This window comes from Terrapene carolina, unplaced genomic scaffold (assembly GCF_002925995.2).
Source record: "Terrapene carolina triunguis isolate 2854851 unplaced genomic scaffold, T_m_triunguis-2.0 Scaffold137, whole genome shotgun sequence".
Taxonomy (NCBI): domain Eukaryota; kingdom Metazoa; phylum Chordata; order Testudines; family Emydidae; genus Terrapene; species Terrapene triunguis.
Window position 1 is genome coordinate 2,494,430 of NW_020664488.1, and position 20,769 is coordinate 2,515,198.

The window sequence follows — 20,769 nt, forward strand, 5'->3', positions numbered from 1 at the left end:
CCCAGCTGGTGGCTCCTACCCTGTGCTGGGCTCAGCTGTTAGTCCCAGCAGGACTTCCTCTTCCCCTGCACGGCATCTGGGGCCGTGTCAGACACCCCCCCAGATTTCTCCCCTGGCTGTAGGAAGCTCTGCAAACTCCACCCCACAGACACACACTTCCTGCACCCATTTCTCCTCATCTGCAGTGGGAGGGATCCCTGTACAGGGAGCTGCTCCCCCATCTGCCCAACCCCAATGCATCCAGACCCCCTCAGACCCAGACCCCCCCCCCACTGAGCCTCACCCTCCCGCACCTAGAACCCCCCCCCCGACAAGCCCTACTCCCCCTGCACTTGGACCATCCCAATGAGTCACCAGCACCTGGATCCCCACCCTACTGAGACCCAACCAGCTGCACCTGGATTCCCACCCCACTGAGCCCCACTTCACCAGCATCTGGACCCCCCCGCTGAGCTCCCCCACCAAAACCACCCTGCCGAGCTCTATCCCCCCCAACATCCAGACACACACACCCCTCCCGCTGAGCCCTAACCACCTTCACCTGGACCCCCCTGCAGAGTCCCATTACCGTTACACCCAGAACCCCCCAACAAGCCCCAGTGCATCCAGATCCCCCCCGCATCTGGATCCCCCACTGAGCCACTCGCACTCAGATTGCCCCACACAGAACCCTCTCAACCACACCTGGATTCCCCCCACACTAAGCCCCTCTACACTTGGATCCTGCCTTGATGAGCCTGCCTGCCCACATCTGGTGCATCTGGCCTGGGGTGTTTCTGGGGTAGGCCCGGTCCTTGTGCTGTGTTAGGGTTGGGTGTAGCCTCATCACTGAGTTCGTGTCCCGGGGGGGGAGCTGCATAGTGATCTCCCACCTCTGTGCAGACAATGGCCTGTGCTCCCCAATGCCATGCTTGAGCCTCCACATTTATTTGACAAATAAAATTTGCAGAATTTTAAAGAATTTTAAAATATTGTGTGCAGAATTTTTAATTGTTTGGTGCAGAATGCCCTCAGCACAGGCGAGTCCTTTACAAAGGGTACAACCCTCGCAGGGAGGAGAGACATCGCTGCATGGGCACCTCTGGCCAGCCGCTCCCTGGGCATAGTGCAGGGAGTGATTGGAAAGGGAGACATTGTCTCCCTACAGTCCAGCCCCAGAAAGGGGCAGTGTGTAGCTGCTGGGCTTTGTGCAGAGCCGGAACCAGAATCTGACTCTGAGAGTCAGAGTTGGGTTCCCGCTTGCTCCCAGGGCAGAATCATGGGTCCCAATCCATTTGCTGGCAGAAATTACTTCTCCCTCTGCCCTGGCTCTGGTGCGCTCCCTGGCTCTCTGAGCGTGAAGCCAGGGCTCCAGCCCTTTCCCACCCCTGCTCACCCAATTGGGCAGAATATAGCAGCCTGGCAGCTGCTACTCTCCCAGCCTATAGGTTCAGCAAGGTGGGTAGCCTATGCAAGGGAACATTCCTGCTCCTCTGCAGGCACCCAGCAGGGCTCACGATTGAGGCTGTCGCTGAAAGAGGGGCACAAGTGACTAGGCTGAGATTTAATGCAGCTGACTGCAGACACCATGCTGAACAGGGAGGACAGGGAAAGCGCTGACCACAAAGCGCTGCTGAGGAGCTGCTGGGCAAGAAATGTAAGGCTGTTGCAATACAGGGATGTTCTGTATCTACAGAATCATCACAATCCAAACTAGAATAGACATTACTGCTGGGCATTGACCTCACCCGTGTCCAAAGCAAGACGGGTTCCTGCTGTGAATTAGCTAGCAGTGGGGCTGGGTGAACTATTCATTAGGAATAGTATTTATTATGAATTTAGTCCTGGTTTCGATTAGCAAATCATTTGTGACTTCTGCAAACGTAACTGTTATTTGGAAGGGTTGGCCTGATAGTGTATTTGACACATTTCAGCCTGCAGATTGTTTGCAAACAGTTCACTTTGAAGAGTCAATATTTGATATTCATTATTCGTGCTGTGATTGGTCTCCTAAGCCACAAGGCATTGTTTCTGCTTCATGATTGGATGACTGAAAGTTTTTAAACAATAGTGAACGACCAATGACAAATGAAAAGTGCTCATGCTAAAATTTGTGGCCTTTTGGGGATTTGCTCACTGGAATGCTTGCCAATAGCGAACAGCGTGCATGGCTCTTGAAAAGGGCTGGGCTCCTGGCTAAAGCGCAGAATTGGGTCTCAAGACATCTGGGTTCAATTGCTGGCTCTGAATCAGACTTCAAGTGTGCCATTGGACAGGTCACATGGTCTCTCTGTGCCTCAGGGGCTAACAACACTTCCCAGCTGTGCTGTGAAGATAAATTCATCAATGTTTGTGAGTTTCTCAGATTCTAGGGTGATGGGGGCTTAGAAATAGCTAGATAGAGGGAGAGAAGCACATTGACTTGATGCTTCTGATTCCACCAATTCTGTCACCGAATGATTTGTTTAGTTTAGTTCTCTACATCCCAAGTGACGAGAATCTACCCAGAGTAGAGTCACATTCAGGCCTACACTTACACGGCTGTAACTCTGTTGGCCCTGATCCTCAGTAAAGACATGTGCCACGAGGATGTGAAATGCTCCCAAATCAGAATGCTTTCTGCACCCCCTGACCCCAGCTCTGCACTCCTTTTGCACACATGAGGTGTTGCGGTGTACACAGTGCCAGACAGTGGAGGATCTGACTCATTGTGTTTAATGTTATTTCTCCTGATTTGTAGCAATGGAATGGTGCTCAGAACCGGGCCCATAGCATATATAGCAGGATGCTATCATATAGGTGCTGCCTCAATAAGGCCACTGGAGCAAGCATTCAAGTATCAGGGGTTAGCCGTGTTAGTCTGTATCCACAAAAACAATGAGGAGTCCGGTGGCACCTTAAAGACTAACAGATTTATTTGGGCATAAGCTTTCATGGGTAAAAAAAACACTTCTGAAAAGTGCATCTGAAGAAGTGGGTTTTTTTACCCATGAAAGCTTATGCCCAAATAAATCTGTTCGTCTTTAAGGTGCCACTGGACTCCTTGTTGTTTTTGTGGAGCAAGAGCTGAAAACAGACACAGAAAACTGGGAAGTGTCTGTCTGCTGCATTCCCCATTCCTGTGGACAAGCCTAGGATCAGGGCTCTACCCTGCACCACAAGCTGGTGACCCCTCCAGCAACTGAAGGGGCTCTCTATGGACCTGGAGAACCAAGGTCAACACAAAACAGAACGGTTGTTCAGGGAGAAGTATATTCCATTGAGCCACTTCCCTGCAACCCAGGGAGTTGTTTTTCTCCGGGGGAGGGGGAGGGAATGGTATTTGTTGCCCCATTTTCTACCCTTCCTTTTGGGGAGGCCAGAGGGGTTGCTCTGCTGGGCCACCTCTGGGGAATGACTGAGCTCTTGCCTGCCCACAGGAGTCTGCAGCCCACCCCTTGCCCCATCTTCCCCAGGTGCGCTATCTCTCCTGCTCCCAGGGCTATGGGGGTAGTGGAGCATCACCAACTTCTCACATGCTGATCTCACACCCACCAGACTGGCAGGGCCGTAGCAACAAAGAACATGGCCCCCTCCGAACGGTGGCCCCCTCCGAACATATGTCTGGGCGGGGCCCCTTACAATGCAGAAACTGGAATGCGGTATTTATTTTGCCACTTTTAGGGGCCCCCTTCCTTGCGGGGCCCCCTCCGGTCGGAGGGTACGGAGGGCGCTCGCTACGCCTCTGCAGACTGGGGTGCAGAGTGAGGAACTCTCACAGGGATGCTCACATACCATTGCCTGAGATTCCCCTGCCTTCCCACGTGCTGAGCATAAGCCAATCTCACTTTAGGGGCTGCCTCTCCCTGCCCTTGCACTGTGTCTCATCATTCCCACCCCTTCACTGCAGGTGTGAAACACCCACTGAAGGGAACTAGTGCTTAATTTGTGCCAGGGCTTGCCAGGACTGAACCCTGGCACCTCTGGGCCTGGCAGTTCAGAGCCCTGGCACCTCTGGTCTTGGTGAATCAGTTGTGAAAATAAAAAAATTGCTTGAGCCCCAGCACCTGTTTCATTACCAATTAAACACTGCAGGAAGCCCTGCTTGGGGAGCGCTGTACCCCCAGCCTGCCCAGGTGAAGATGATGAGACAGGGGACCGGGGGGGAGGATCAGGTCCTCTCTGTGTGTATGTGGGTGGGGGGCAGAATTTGACACCTATAGAGAACGCAGAGGAATGTTGATTCGGGAGCCCTGTGGGCTCAGGGTGGGGCAGGGGGCACACACCCAAGGGGGAAAGAGTTTGAAAAACTGAGGCCTAGACCAGGGGTCCCCCAGCCGGGTCGGGCTCCTCTCGCAGGCCGGGTCCTGGGGTCTCCAGCCCAGGTCGCTCGCAGTCCTTGCGCAGGGCGGAGGCGGGCGCGCAGCGGGCCGCGCTCGGGCTCTCCAGTGCCCCAGGGCGGGGCCGGGCTGGCCGCGCCCCCCTCCGTGCGGTGGGTGCTGGAGCGAGCAGGGGAGGCCCCTCGCCAGCCTCCGCGGCCACATGACCGGGCGGGCCGGGAGCCAGGCGCACGGCTCGGCTACAAATGCAGCCCCCGGCGCGAGCGGGTGTATTCACCGCCGCCGTCGCCTGGCAGAGCCCGGCCCCTCCCCGCCGAGCGACGCGCCCGGCTGCAGCCCCGTTCCCACCATGAGCGTGCGGCGCTGGCTGCTGGCGCTGCTGCTGCTCTGGCTCGCCCTGAGCGCGGGCTCCGGAGGTGAGTGCGCCGGGGCCGGGTGCCCGGTGGCGGGGCCGGCCGCAGCCCCCGCCCGGCTCGGCTTGGCACTTGTTGCACAGGCCGGGCTCGGGAAGCGGCTGGCGCTGGGCTGCGGGGGGCGGCCCCTCTCCTGGGCGCCGGGACACCTGTGGCAGGCAGCGAATCGTACCAGCCCTGGCCGCACTCAGCGGCCGGCCTCGGGGCCCGGAGCTCTCCGTCCTGCTTCTCCTTGGGGCCGAGGGCTGTGATGGGCACCGATCCGCCCAGCCTCTCCCACAGTGCCAACTGCTCCATGCCAGCTCTCATATCCAGCTGGATCTGATCAGTTAACGGGCATGGCTGTGTGTCTTCCTAACCAGCAGCAAAGCAGCCCCCTGCTTGGTCTGATGGTAGCTCCCCTGCCAGGCTTCCTGAAGGGCGATGGGGCGCAAGGACGTGCTGTCGCTGGTGTGGAGCCAGAAGGGGACATAGCAGAGCAGGGGGGATGAACAGGGGAATTGTCTGTGCAGGGATGGGAGTGTGGGATGAGGGCACTGGGCTTCCCCACCAGGCTGCCCTGACCTTGGCACTACCCTCTCTCTAAGGGGCATGCCTGACCTGGGCCCTCGCCTCAGGCACATGCCCCCTGGTGATCCTGCAGGGCAGGAGGGGACCTGTTGCAAGAACAGACTTGCCAAAGGAGTTAACTTTCTGTGCAGGAATCAGAACCAGTGACAGACGCTGACTCCCCCTACAAGGGGAAGGCAGGAGCAGATGAGTGGTTTGGCTTCAACAGCTCTATTTAATTGGTGAATGTGTCTGGTCAGGAAAGTGAGGAGATAATAGCTGTGGCTTGAGGTTGGACTAGCATGGGGCTTGCTGTGCACGCTTCCTGCACAAAGCTGCAGGGATGGCTCTGTCGTGACCACAGCACCCCCCCCCCCCCCCCCCCCGCCGCCTCCGGGGCCCCCCCCCCCCCCCCCCCCCCCAGCAGTCTGGCCTTTGGCCCCCAGCCCTTCCCCACAGCTCCCCGGGCATTCCATTCCCTGCAGCAGTGACTGCTAATTATCTGACTGTGTGTGTTGGCTTTATGATGTGGCTACACTGCACTGCTAGGGACTAGCCGGGGACCACAAACGCAGATCGTTTGGGACTTAATGCATCTCTTTGGAGTCACAGGCTCGTGCTTTAAACATAGCAGCACAAAGGCTAAACTTACAAGGCAGCGACAGAGTGTGTGTTTATCGGAGTGTCATGGGGAAGGGAAAGAGCTTCCAGATGACATGGGGTTAAATGGCATTGCACATAGCTGTGGGGGTCTCAGGCTGATCTAGAGAAACTCTGCTTAGTGTGCCCTTGAGCCAGCTGAGGCAGAAGGGGAGAGAACACCTGATGCTGAGTGTCAACGGATCCCAGGAGAGCTGCCCACAGTGACTCCCAGCCAAGATCAGCTCAGTACGTCTCCTGTTGGCACAGCTAGAGAGCTGGCCCCCTTTGGCCTTGGCTAGTGTAACCTCTGCCTGTGGCCCACAGGTGCCAGTTTGAGCTTTGGTGGCTGTAATGGGCAGGATGCCCATATGGCGATACCAGTTGCCAGACTGGCACCTGCCCAGCTGCATCTGCTATAGTGGCTGCCACTTACCAGGTGCCACTGGGCTTGTTCAGGTAGGCAGGAAGCTCGTTCCCAGATCCCTGGCATCAGGGTGGAGGTGCATTTTCAGTGTGCAGAGGGCATCTGATGCCCGTTTTTGTATCCTTCCTGTTCACAGTTGCTCCCCGGGCTTTCTGGTGCTGTCTGAAATTCTCTCCCAGTTCTTATCTCCTTCCCTGCTGGAGCAGTGAAGGGTGCACCCGGGGAATGCATGGAGTGGAAGCCTGCTATGCTCCAAACACTGGCGCTGTCAGGCTGTGGCAGATTTTGTATGCAGCTAATGAGATGCTTAAAAGAAAAACAGGTGCTTATAAGCAGTGCTGGTGCTGGTGGAAGGTGTCTGAGTGACAGCCCTGGAGGCTGAAAGCTTCTGTGTGCGCAGAACAAGTGGACAGGCAGCAGCAGTACCAGCATCCGAGAGCGGCAGGAGGAAGTGGCATGGAAAAGGTGGGGCAGGTGCAAGGGGCTCTTGTGTGAGGCGCCCAGTACGGAGCAGCCTGGGAATTGGTAGGCAGGTGGAGAGCTGTGGTCATAGTCTGGCCCAACGCCTCGGAACCCCAACCAGGAGGGGATTTCCAGCCCCACACATGCTGTAGACCAGAGCCCTGTGAGTGGGGTGAAAGGGTTATTTCCCCACCATGAGCTCTGCTGTAGGGCTGGGACCGCTGCTGCAGACTGTGCCTCCATGAGGGGAGAATACCCCAGCTGCGCCCGAGGTTTCTGTGCCAGGGCAATGGCCCTGCCCTTGCAGGTGCCGCCTCAGGGAAGGGTTCCAGACTGTGCAGCGCATGGGGGGGCTGCAGGAGCAGCAGGGCTGTGCTGAACAGCACAATGGCCACAGCCACAAGGTCTCTGCTCTTTCCGGCCTGGGCCTCAAGCTGCAGCCAGGAAAAGCTCCAGGACCCCTTCCAGCCATGAAGGCAAAGGAGGGGGGTCGGGCCAGGGAGTCATGTTGTGCCCTCAAGTAGTGAGTGTCTGGCTAAGGGGGGCTGGGGTCCCATGCTCCAGTTACTGTGGACTGGCCCTGTGGCTCTGGAGGTGGTGAACCCTCTTCTCCCCCCCCCCCTCCCCCCAGCCGAGCAGTGTGCGCTGCCGGGTGGGTGGGAGCCTGCCCAATGATGCTAAGTCAGAGCACCTCAGATGGTCTAGCAGGGCAGGGGCTGGCCCTGGCAGTGGAGATGCAGGCAGTGCCAGCCTGGCTGGCATGTGGGGCAGAACACGCAAAGTTAGCCTGGGAGCTAATCAACACCTCACCGATGGAGCCTTGTTGACAGGAATTGGAGGCTCTTCCTTCCCCTGCTGTCCAGCACAGACAAAGCGCTCTTCATGGTGATAACAAACCACATCCTGTCAGAACCGCTGGCTGGAGAGCCCAGCAAAACAACGCCACATGGACAGGGCAGAGTGTCTCTCAGCTGCGGGAGTCTGTGTGCGGCCCAGCAACCAGAGGGGCTGGAGCCTGGGACCAGGCCAGGGCTTGGGGGGGCAAGTGGCCCTCCCATCCTCCTTTTTCTCTGCCTCAGGCACAGAACCATGGCACCAGCAGCCTTCTGGAGATGTGGCTGTGGGGAGTCCTGGCCTCCATCTCCCCTTTCTGGCTAAGGTTGCCCAGGCTGCCTTCATATGACTGTAATGGGGAGGGGTCTCCCTGGCACAGGGGAGGGCAGCTTACCCCACCTTCTCCCTGCCTCAGATCAAGCTCCAAGCTGAGCTGTCTAGGGGGTGGGGGTCAGCGTTGTAACAGGATCATCCCAGGGCCCAGCCCAGCCTGCATGGGGCTGCATCACAACCCAGGACCTCTTGCAGACTAGCTGCTGTGTGACTCCCCAGGGGATTAGGGGCAGCCTAGAGCCCTGGTGCCTGGGAGGGGACAGACTGCTTGAATTCAGGGCATTTCTCACTGGATTAATCGGAGTTTCCCAGTGTGGTGGAATGGTACAGAGGAATAATGGGTGTGTGTGTGCCCCCATCCCAGCTCCAACACCAGGTGTCATTGGTATAGATGCAGACTCCACCCCACAGGGTCTGCTGAGACCCTGGGATCAAAGAGTGCAGGGAATTGCAAAGTGTGTGAGGTGGGCCTAGGCAGGGCAGGGAAGCCTGGGGTGGGGAATGGTGGGGTGCAGGGACAGCCCATGCGAGTGGCCTGTAGGGAGGGCAGTATGTGGTGCATGTACATGTAGGCTGCATGTTTGTACTCCACACTATGAGCGAGTGGGTGTGCAGTGGTGCAAGCAGGCACAGCTGCTCTGTGGGGCTGTGTGCGCAGTTAGATATGCGGGGTTCTCAGGCAGGCTGCCCCAAAGCCCCAAGGTGAGGGAGGGAGGGAGACTGGTACTGGTGTCTGCGTGGGGAGGAGTGGCGGCTCATGGTTACTGGTTGGGGGTGGCTGTGTGCGGGGCAGGGGAGTGGAATGCAGAGCCTGTGAGTGTGAGCATGGGCTGAGGCTGCTATCTGATCAGGGATACCAGGAGCCCTGGCTGCTGGCATGAACTGTCCCCCCTTGCCAGAGAATTCCCCATGGCACCATGCCAAGGGCTGTAAGTGACCTGGCCAAGTCACTCCAGGAAGCACTCCACAGCCTAATGGCTCCTGCTGGGGGTAATCCAGGAAACCGGCTGCACACTCTGGGCCCATTTCCATCACCACTCTGTGCACCTTGCCTTGGGCGATGGGCAGGTCTGGCTGGGACGCTGAGACCCAGCAGGGATGTGCTGCCTGTCGGTGACCCTGGAACCACAGCCTGGGCTGAGAAGGCCCAAGGGACTAGTCTGGAAGCGAGAGCCAATATCCCAGGAGGCTTCCAGCCAGAGGCAGCAAATCCAGCCACGGGGGGGGGGGGGGGGGGGAAGAGAGAGAGAGCGCAAAGTGCAAAGTAACCAATTCCTGGCAATGGCTCTGAGAGCAGTGGACTAGTTACTAGCCACTGGCATTCCCTGGCTTAATCCTGTACCCGAACCCACAGCAGTGACTACACTGCCCTGGGGGTAGAAGTCTGTTGAGGGGGTTCCCTAGAGCGGCTTCCCTCCTTCCCAAGATACTCTGCAGAAGACTGGGAGGCTGCTCTCTGCAGCTGGGTGCCCTGGGCTCTGACCCTGCTTAGGGTGAGCTGACTGGGGGAGTGTGCTGAGATGCAGCACTTGGTTTTCTGCTATAGCCCAATGTGGTGGGGGCTGAATTCCCACTCTGGCTGGAGAGGGACCATGCCTGGGGTGGCCATTGGCTCTTCCCATAGGAATCTCCCCTCCTTTGTGGCACTGGGCAGGATTCAAAGGCCAGGAGAAGAGGAGGAAATGCAGCAGGTCCCTCTCCCTGTGGGTGGGAGAGGCAGCAGGAAATGGTGACCTGCTCTGCTGTGCTTGGGCCAGGTTTGATGTGCAGCCAGTAATGGTGGGGGGAGGAGGGGCTCTGCTGGGGTTAACTGTCCCAGGGAGGGCTGGAGTCCTAGGAGGGGATTTCCAAGAATATCTCCCCAGCCCTGCTGCAAGATGCATCCTCAGGAGGAAGGAAATGAATTGGCCTCAGTGAGGGGCTTCAGCTGATCCCAGCCCACCCCTGAGCAAGGGAGCTGAGCTCACTTTCCTTCGCCAGAGGAGAGTCCCTCTGGCAGGCAGCTGGGGAAGCAAGCCCAGCAGGGCATGACAGACAGGGCCGGCTCCAGGCACCAGCCCACCAAGCTTGTGCTTGGGGCGGCACCTGGAGGGGGGTGGTGCGGCACTCCGGACGCCGGGGAGAGCGGGGCCACGGCCGGGCTCGCCGCCCTCCCCCCGGCGCTCCGGCCGCCCTCCCCCCGGCGGGAGAGCGGAGCCCCCGCCGGGGCTCGCCGCCCTCCCCCCGGGGCTCCGGCCGGCCCTGGTGACAGAGCCAACTCTGGGAGGGGCCAGCCCTGCCCACCCCCCATAGAAACAACCCCTGGCTTTGCCCATCTCACCTTGAGTGGGGTGGGAGGGAGAGGAGGCCTCTTCACACAGACATGTGGACAGTCTGTATTGGGATGGCTCCGGGCAGGTCCTTCCATGATAAATGCACCAGGAAAAGGTTCAGAAGAGGGCAACAAAAATTAGGGGTTTGAAACAGCTTCTATCTGAGGAGAGATTAATAAGATTGGGACTGTTCAGCTTGGAAAAGAGATGACTAAGGGGGGATATGATTGAGGTCTATAAAATCATGACCAGTGTGGAGAAAGTAAATAAGGAAGTGTTGTTTATGCCTTCTCATAACACACGAACTTGAGGCCACCAAATGAAATTAACAGGCAGCAAGTTTAAAACAAACAAAAGGAAGTATTTCTTCACACAATGCACAGTCAACCTGGGGAACTCTTTGCCAGAGGATGTTGTGAAGGCCAAGACTATAACCGGGTTCAAAAAGGAACTAGATAAATTCATGGAGGATAGGTCCATCAGTGGCTATTAGCCAGGATGGGCAGGGATGGTGTTCCTACCCTCTGTTTGCCAGAAGCTGGGAGTGGACGACAGGGGATGGATCACTTGGTGATTACCTGTTCTGTTCATTCCCTCTGGGGCACCTGGCATTGGCCACTGTTGGAAGACAGGATACTGGTGTAGATCGACCTTTGGTCTGACCCAGTATGGGTCTTATGTCCAGCAAGACAGAATGTAGGATCTGAAAGCCAAGAGTTGGGGCAGGATTGGGGGGGCTCTGAATATGGGGTTCAGGAACCACTGAGCTCTGGGAGGCTGGAGCCCTGGGATGTGCCAGGCCTGCTGTGTGTGACTTGAGGGGTTTTGTGGGCAGGGGCCTCTGGCACTAACATGCTTCCTCTGTGTGCAGCACCATTGTCCGAGGCGCCGGATGGCAGAGACCTGGAGAAAGGGAACATCCGGAACCTGGCGCACCCCAAGGGGATGCGGAATGGAGCAGGACACCGGCAGAATGGCTGGCGAAAGTCCCGGCGTCCAAGACCCCGTCTCTCCCACAAGGGCCCCATGCCTTTCTAGCGCAGGTAATGGGTCTTTCCATGGGAGGGTGGGGGAGCCACGTGGGACCAGCCCAGCACAGTGTGGCAGGGCATGTCTGGGGAGGTGCAGGCATGTGGGGGAAGCACCACGGCTGGGAGAGCAAGGCCTCATCCTAGCCCTCTGACACTGAACACCTGTCCTGGGGGTGGGGACAGTGCTCAGAGCTGCTGTCCATAGAGCAGATGTGAACAGAATCCGTCCCCAATGGATGCAATGCTTCAGTCCAGCTGCTCATAGCTACCAGGGTCTGCGCTAGAGGGAGTGGGGTCCCCTGAGATTATCCTGGAGGTCATAGCTGCTGGAGTATCTGCAGTTGGGGGTTGGGGGGGCTCCCCCAGGACCATTCGCTTGGTTATAGAATAGAAAGCCAGATGTGATTTTTCTGCACTCTGCAGACTGGGCTCTGGGGGCAGCCTCTTAAGCAGGAGGAGAGCCTGGGTTTGTGTCCCTATCGCAAAGGTGCAGGAGGGAGCTGCGTGGGGCTGGATTGGGTGCTGGGGGGAGGGGTCAGTCTCCCAGTGGGGGCTGTGGCCTCCCCTGACTTGTCTCCTTGCCTCTGTTCACTTGCAGGGTTGGTGTTGGCCCCCTGAAGGCCCGTTCCCATTGTCCTCTCTGCTTTATAGACTGGTTTGCTTGTCATGAAGCCCTGAGTGCGGCGCTCCTGCCTGCTGAGGTGGGCAGGCTCCTCCTGTCTGCCAGCCTGTCATGCAGCCACCCCGGATGGAGCTGTCAGCACCTCGACCCCCCCCCCCCCCCCACATACAGAGACACAGACCCGGACACACCCAGCAGGCATCTCCGTGCCTTGTCTCTGCAGACCCGGCACCCAAACTGGGTGCAGACGCTGGCATCTTTCCCCTTTCCCTGCTGATGGCTGAGGCGGATCCCTGCCTCTTTCCAGCCCTTGGCAGAGGGGACACTGCCCAGAGCTCACCTTGACCTAGCCAGCCCCATAATCCTGAGTGGGCCCCTAACACAGCTCAGGACTGGAAGGGTGCCTGGAAGGGTGCTCCCTCTGTCCTCTTGGCTGTCTCTCTCACAGAAGCAGCAGGACCGCAGACTCCTGTGTGTGGGGATCTCTGGGCTGAGGGGATTGGGCTGGGTTGCCCTTGCTCCCTTGGTGTTTCCATGGGGCGGGGAGGAAGAGCACTACTGTAATGAGCCTGCCTGGTCTCATTGCTGTCTTGGCTTCTTGTTAGCCTGCCCAGAGGCTGGGCAAGGAGCATGTAGCTCCAGTGCAGCTGTGGGGGGGGGGGGGGGGGTGTCATGTTAGGGGTTGGGAGCCGTGTCTGGCATGAGAAGGCCAATGGGGCTGAGAAGCACAGAGGGAGAAACAATTCTTCTGGGCTCCCTAGGCAATCCCCCATTAGTCCCATCCCCTCCACTCGCTAGAGAGCTGAGCACCTCATCTGCATGCGTATAAGGTGGTGTTTGGCTTGGTGGGTCTATTTATTCTTGTGGTGCTAAACCTGCACAGGGCCCCTTCAATGTCTTTGAACACCCCCCACCTTCCCCCATGGGAGATGAACCGGTCCGGTGCATGGTGCTGCAGAGATGGCCTGGTGCCCTGGCCGGAGGGGGAGGGGGGGAGGGGGCTGCTGGGCCCAGAGGATCTCGTACAGCTTGACCACGCCCAATCCCTCCCCACATCCTGCAGTCTGTTTTGCTGTGCGTGTGGCGAGGACAGCACCTGCCCAGCGAGAGCTGGAGGAGGGAGTGAAGGAGCAGCCCTTGGAAGAGGGGCTTTCCCAGGTGTGGGGGCTAGGATCTGAGCCTGGGAGGCCTGCTGCTTTGGAGTGCCCCTGGTACTGCAGTGGCGCTATGACACAGGCCCTGGGAGCGCCATCTCCTGGCAGGGTGCAGAGAGCGGGGGGATCTGGCATCTGCACTGGCTAGTCTGGCAGGGAGCTCCCTTCCCCGAAGCTTCTGCACCAGGGGTTTCCCCTTGTGGATCTCGGCTCCAATCACACTGAAGTCAATGGAGGGCCAGCTGTGGGGGGCATAGCCCTCCCCAGCACTGAGCCATGGTGCCAGCATGGCTCCATGGGGTGAGGGGTGCCGAGTGGGTAGGTGGAGCTGGCTCTTGTGTAATGTTTCAGGTGTCTGTCAGTGATTCTTGTATAAAATACTAATTTATACCAAATGGGGATGCCTTATTCCAGACAAACCTGTTCCCTGTTGGTCACTGTTTTCTGCGTCTGTAAAGATTGGTCTGTGTAAATGTCTTTCTAATAAAGTTATGACAATAAACCCTTCTTTTAGGAGGTCCAGGCACTGTTTGTTCCCTTCTCCCTTGGGATGGGGGTATGTGTGATCCTGGGTGTCACAGCCCCTGGCTTAGCCTGGACACTGCAGAGCGCCCCCAGGGCTTCCCATCTGTAGCTTGCAAAGGGCTTTCCCCAAGTCGGTCAGGACCATCCCCATCGCACAGTGGGAAGCTGCGTGGTACGAGGCCTGGAGGGAATGGAGTAGTGAGGGGCAGTTAGGTTCTGATTAGTGGGCAGTCGTGATCAGCTCCAGGGTGGTGGAATGTAACGGGGCCCTGCCCAGTGCAGGAGACAGTCTGTCCCATCACCTTAGTCCCCTCCCAGGATTTACCGTTGCTGAGCTCGCTGGCGAGTGCAGGGGCACCAAGGGGTCTGGATCCTGAGTGGAGGCAGTTGGTTCATGCCCTGTTGTCCTTGCCTGCCTGCCTCAACCATGCTGCAGCCCCCTTTGAAGTCAGGGCAGTTATGTGAATCAACCCTCTGTCTCCCCTTTGTCCTGTGGAGGCCTATTCCTGCCTTGCCAGGAAGCCCTTAGCTGAATTAGGAGGGCTGTGATGCTGGTTTAGATCTCCATGCAGACACTTGAGCCCAGAGAGAGCTCTTTTAACCAGGCCTCTGGGCTAGCCGTGCAGTGGGTCATTGCTCCTTGCTCTGAGCCAGGAGCTTTCCTATTTCCCCAGTAAGTCATAAAAAGTTTTCTCACAAAACTTTACAGCTGCAAGTGCCACTGCAGCCCAACCATCGGGGTTGCTTTGTTCTTCCCTGAAATGCAGCTACTGCTGGGCTGGGGTTGGGCAGTTCTTTTGAACAAGAAGGGCATATCTCACTCAAAGTGGGTGGTGGAGGATTTAAGGAGGCAGAATGGAACTACCAGCAGTGGAGGTGGCTGGATCTGCATGGCCCAGTGCATCATCCCAACAGTGTTCTAACTGCAGGAAGCCACCTTGAGGCTGGTTATGCTGAAGGAGTATGCGGGTGTTTGTGACAGCGCATGTATTTCTGCGGGAGGGACTATCCATAGGCTGCCTCGTCAGAACTAAAGTGACACTCCAGTGTCAAGAAACTCATGGACTTTAATCATAGAATATCAGGGTTGGAAGGGACCTCAGGAGGTCATCTAGTCCAACCCCCTGCTCAAAGCAGGACCAATTCCCAACTAATCATCCCAGCCAAGGCTTTGTCAAGCCTGACCTTAAAAACCTCTAAGGAAGGAGATTCCACCACCTCCCTAGGTAACCCATTCCGGTGCTTCACCACCCTCCTAGTGAAATAGTGTTTCCTAATATCCAACCTAAACCTACCCACCTGCCACTTGAGACCATTACTCCTTGTTCTGTCATAGATCCATCCTCTTTGGAACCCCCTTTCAGGTAGTTGAAAGCAGCTATCAAATCCCCCCTCATTCTTCTCTTCTGCAGACTAAACGATCCCAGTTCCCTCAGCCTCTCCTCATAAGTCATGTGCTCCAGCCCCCTAATCATTAGTCCTCACTCCCCATTCACCTACACAGGATGTTATTTCCAAGCCCCTACAGCCCTATCCCAGGCAGAAGAGGCAGGATATGTGTGCAGAGGCACATACCGGAGGGTACTCCCAGGGGCTGAATGTCTGAACCTGCCCATTGGCTGGGGTGGTGGTAAAGAAAAAACAGGAGCATCACAGACTGCTGTAGAGAGAGTTACTCTCCTGCTAGGCCAGCAGAGGTGTGGCAAGGGCACAAGGAAAAGGAGTGGGGTCCAAGAGGGACAACAGAGGGATGAGGCTGTGGGACCGAGAGCTGGGTGGAGTGACAGATGTAGACCCATAGGACTGGAAGGGACATCTAGTCCAGTCCCCTGCACTCACGGCAGGACTAAGGATTAGACCATCCCTGACAGGTGTTTATCTAACATACTCTTAAAAATCTCCAGTGATGGAGATTCCACAACCTCCCTAGGCAATTTATTCCAGAGCTTAACCACCCCAACAGTTAGCAAGTTTTTCCTAATGTCCACCTAAACCTCCCTTGCTGCAATAAACCCATTGCTTCTTGTCCTATCCGCAGAGGTTAAGGACAATTTTTCTCCCTCTTCCTTGTAACAAACTTTTATGTACTTGAAAACTATTATCATGTCCCCTCTCAGTCTTCTCTTTTCCAGACTAAACAAACCCAATTTTTTAAATCTTCTCTCATAGGTCATGTTGTCTGGACCTTTAATCATTTTGGTTGCTCTTCTCTGGACTTTCTCCAATTTGTCCACATCTTTCCTGAAATGTGGCACCCAGAACTGGACACAATACCCCAGTTGAGGCCTGAGTAGAGTGGAAGAATTACTTCTCGTGTCTTGCTTACAACACTCCTGCTAATACATCCCAGAATGATGTTCACTTTTTTTTGCAACTGTTACACTGTTGACTCATATTTAGCTTGTGGTCCACTCTGACCGCCCAGATCCCTTTCCGCAGTACTCCTTCCTAGGCATACACTTCCATTTTGTATGTGTGCAACTGATTGTTCCTTCCTAAGTGGAGTACTTTGCATTTGTCCTTATTGAATTTCACCTCTTTACTTCAGACCATTTCTCTAGTTTGTCCAGATCATTTTGAATTTTAATCCTATCCTCCAAAGCACTTTCAACCCCTCCCAGCTTGGTATTGTCCACAAACTTTATAAGTGTACTCTCTATGCCATTAGCTAAATCACTGATGAAGATATTGAACAGAACCGGACCCAGAACTGATCCCTGCGGGACCCCACTCATTATGCCCTTCCAGCATGACTGTGAACCACTGATAACTACTCTCTGGGAATGGTTTTCTAACCACCTTATAGAAACTTCATCTAGGTTACATGCAGGGTGGCTCAGGGAGTGCTAGGGTTGCCACCTCCGAGCAGGACAACCACCTGCCCCTGCCCTATCGCATACCCCCTGGACACCACCTGCCCCCCACTTCCAAGGCCCCATCTCCCATCCTGTCTCCTGCTCCCAGGGCTGCCCTGGGCACTGACCTCACCAAGCAGCACGAGCCAGATCCACCCAATTCCTGCCCAGGGTGACCCTTGCAGCCGGTATGTACGTGGCAGCCACTGGGCGCTGCTGCCCCTAAGCTCTCCCTGTCCTGCTTGCTGCTCCCAAGCCACCCCTTCCCCGACACTCTGAACCCAAGCACCCTCTGCACAGGCACTGCCACCCACGGTATAGACAGTAGGGCTGGGGGAGCCATTGGGGGTGACTGACAACAACCAGGGCTGGGATGGGAGGACTTACAGGTTTCCTGGGACAGCTACCTAAAAAAGGGAAACTCCTGGGAAAATGGGGACAGGTGGCAGCCCAGGCGAGCGCCAGAAACAGGAACCACTCAGGGCAGCAGGGACAGGTGGCAGCTGAGCTCGCTGGCGGGGGCAGTTGGGTCAAGCCCTGCTGTCCTTGCCTGTTTGCCTCAGCCATGCTGCATTCCCCCTTTGAAGTCAGGGCAGTTCAGTGAATCAACCCTCTGCCACCCAGTAGCGGATTTACCATGGCGCCACTTGCACCATGGCGCCGGGCCCACACTCTAGGGGGCCCCGCCCAGGCCAATTCTTCTCCGCCCCCCGCTCTCTCCTGCAGGGGGCAGAAGCTTGGTGCTGCTGGCAGTGCCACCCCTCCGTCCCATGCAGGCCCATGCCTGCCTTGCCAGAGCTGAATTAGGAGGGCTGTAATGCTGGCTTAGATGCCAATGCAAACACTTGAGCCCAGAGTGAGCTCTTTGAACCAGGCAGCTGTTCTAGTCATGCTCCTCCCACTTCTGCCTGTAGCATTTCATTTTAGAGAGACAAGTGGAGGAAGGTAATATATTTTATTGAACCAACTTCTGTTGGTGAGAGTGTAAGGACTGAGGCCTTTTTCTTTAGTAAGTCGCAGCAGCAGCCACATATGGACAGCAGCAGCCATGAGCTAAGAAGCAGAAAGTCACATCCTCACATTCCATCTAAATTACATCAAAACAGTGTAACATCGGGCTGTTAAGAAGGCTCCTGTCCGACAGTACCCACCACCACCAGATAAAGAAACAGATCTTAAGATCTTTAAAGGAAACTGCTTGATAGTGTTCTGTCTGGCAAGAAATCACTTAGCAACCGTTGTGATTGTGAAATCTCTACTTCTATTGTTTTGCCATTGTGGTCCCCACTTTCCTATTGTTTATCTGTAGGGTCTCTGTCTGATTCTTTCATTGTTTCTGTCTGTTGCATAACTCATTTTGCAAGATTTAAATCAACTAAGGTGGTGGGGTCTGACTGGGTAAAGAATTGTTTAGTAGTGGGCTAGGGTGGGTGAAAAATACTGTTTTATAGGACTTTAGTTTTAAATGTTTGGTTAAGATATAGCTAAGCAGGACACAAGTTTCACTATATAAACAGGGTCCAAAGGGAAGTTTTTTGGAATCTAACTCCAGGACACAGCCCAAGATCAGAGCTGACAGACCTCAACACCCTGCCAACCATGTGGTGCAGAAGCTGGAGTCCCCAGATGACCTGATCCTGACTGGCCACCAGGAAAAGTTTGTCTGCCTTATTGGGATTGGTGAGCATTGTATGCTTAGCATGTGCATTCTGTTTTGGTAACTGTTAATAAATAGAGGATAAGGATTGTAATGAAGCGGCCTCTAGCGAGACACAACTCAGAGTATCAATTCAGGACAAATTGCTTACAGCAGGGCAGTTACAGCCCAAAGCTGGAGTTCCTAGGCACGCCGAACCAGCCAAACAGAGAGGACTTTGGTTTTACCCCACTGGCTAACCAGAAGTCATACAAGCAAGTCCCTCAGATACTCCAGTTCCCTTGTATCACCACCACCACCACTCCTTATGGGGATGAATGGTTATGAAAACCAATATCCCAGTAAAAGAAAAAAGGTTCTCCTGATCCCAAAGGACCAAGCCCCAGACCCAGGTCAATACACCAGTTAGATCTTACCCACAAATCACGCTGTTGCCAATCCTTTAGAATCTAAAATCTAAAGGTTTATTCATAAAAAGAAAGAAACATAGATGAGAGTTAAAATGGGTAAATGGAATCAATTACATACAGTAATGGCAAAGTTCTTGGTTCAGGCTTGTAGCAGTGATGGAATAAACTGCAGGCTCAAATCAAGTCTCTGGGGAGTACATCCACAGCTTGGATGGATCATTCAGTCCTTTGTTCAGAGCTTCAGTTTGCAGCAAGGTTCCTCCAGAGGTTAGAAGCAGGATTGAAGACAAAATGGAGGGGTTTCCAGGACCTTTTATATCCTCTGCCATGTGGAAGGACCCCTTTGTTCTTACTGTGGAAAATCACAGCAGCAAGGTGGAGTTCGGAGTCACATGGGCAAGTCACATGTCCATGCATGACTCAGTTCTTTACAGGTAGAGCAGCCATTGCTCCCATACTACCTTGAATGTTCCCCGGAAGACTCCTCATATGTGGATTGGAGTCTCCCAAGGTCCATTGTCAGTTAAGTGTTTCTTGATTGGGTACTTAATCCGAAGAGTCCCTTCTCAATAAGCTGGCCAAATGCTTCACTGGTGCTACTTAGAATCAAACACATTGAGATACAAGTACATAGCCAATATTCATAACTTCAAAAACAAAAATGATACATGCATACAGATAGCATAATCATAACCTGCAAATCATAACTTTTTCATAGACATCTTACTTGACCTCCTTTGTACAAGATTTGGTGGCACTATAGGAGCTTGGTTGCAACAATGATCTATACAGTCACAGTTCGTGTCAATAATGTCACAAGGATATTACTTTGTAAGAGTACGCCCTGAACCCTAGGAACTGGGTAAAGATGGGGGTGCCTAAATTAACTGGGTTATGCCTTGAGCCCACGGAAGGGTAAAGATGAGGTGCCCTAGAGTGTGCATTTAACAAGAGAGAGTAGCTTTTGAGCTTACACCAAGCTCTTCCTCAGCTCTGGGAAAGGTCCCAGAGTGTCACAAGGTGGAGCAGATTTGTAAGCGTAAGGATCATTTTTCTATGTCAGTTCATTCAATAGTGTAGTGATTGTTGGTGTGGCATTTAGTTCACAGGATGAGGTACACCACATGTTGTGTCAGGCATGTGCAGGGCCCATGGATTTTGAAAGGTGTGTTGTGGGGGGTGTTGATCATCACATCAGGGGCACTACATCTGCAGGTTTTCCATCCTCCACCTCCCTAGGTAACCCATTCCGGTGCTTCACCCTCTTCCTAGTGAAACAGTTTTACCTAATATCCAACCTAGACCTCCCCCACTGCAACTTGAGACCATTGCTCCTTGTTCTGTCATATGCCACCACTGAGAACAGTCTAGATCCATCCTCTTTTGAACACCCTTTCAGGTAGTTGAAAGCAGCTATCAAATCCCCTCATTCTTCTTTTCTGCAGACTAAACAATCCCAGTTCCCTCAGCCTCTCCTCATAAGTCATGTGCTCCAGCCCTCTAATCATTTTTGTTGCCCTCCGCTGGACTCTTTCCAATTTTTCCACATTCTTCTTGTAGTGTGGGGCCCAAAACTGGACACCACCAGATGAGGCCTCACCAATGCCAAATAGAGGGGAATGATCACGTCCCTCGATCTGCTGGCAATGGTCCTACTTATACAGCCCAAAATGCCATTAGCCTTCTTGGCAACAAGGGCACAGTGTTGACTCATATCCAGTCTCTCGTCCACCGTAACCCGTAAATCCTTTTCTGCAGAACTGCTGCCTAGCCACTCGGTCCCTAGTCTGTAGCAGTGCATGGGATTCTTCCATCCTAAGTGCAGGACTCTGCACTTCTCCTTGTTGATCCTCATCAGATTTCTTTTGGCCCAATCTTCTAATTTGTCTAGGTCCCTCTGTATCCTATCCCTACCCTCCAGCATATCTACCACTCCTCCCAGTTTAGTGTCATCTGCAAACTTGCTGAGGATGCAATCCACACCATCCTCCAGATCATTAATGAAGATATTCAACAAAACCGGCCCCAGGACCGACCCTTGCGGCACTCCGCTTGATACTGGCTGCCAACTAGACATGGAGCCATTGATCACTACCCCTTGAGCCCCATGATCTAGCCAGCTTTCTATCCACCTTATAGTCCATTCATCCAGCCCATACTTCTTTAACTTGCCAGCAAGAATACTGTGGGAGACCTTATCAAAAGCTTTGCTAAAGTCAAGGAATAACACATCCACTGCTTTCTCCTC

The 20,769-nt window shown here is 54.8% G+C and overlaps 1 protein-coding gene across 1 annotated transcript; it reads left to right on the forward strand.

Annotated features, from left to right (window-relative positions):
• Window positions 1–4,500: 4,500 nt before the first annotated feature.
• APLN (apelin) lies at window positions 4,501–12,076 on the forward strand. The gene is made up of 3 exons (XM_024197158.2): window positions 4,501–4,714; window positions 11,139–11,310; window positions 11,897–12,076. Exons 1-2 carry the CDS (start codon window positions 4,501–4,503, stop codon window positions 11,303–11,305), a joined length of 381 nt encoding a protein of 126 aa, XP_024052926.1. The 3' UTR covers window positions 11,306–11,310; window positions 11,897–12,076.
• The last annotated feature ends 8,693 nt before the right edge of the window (window positions 12,077–20,769 follow it).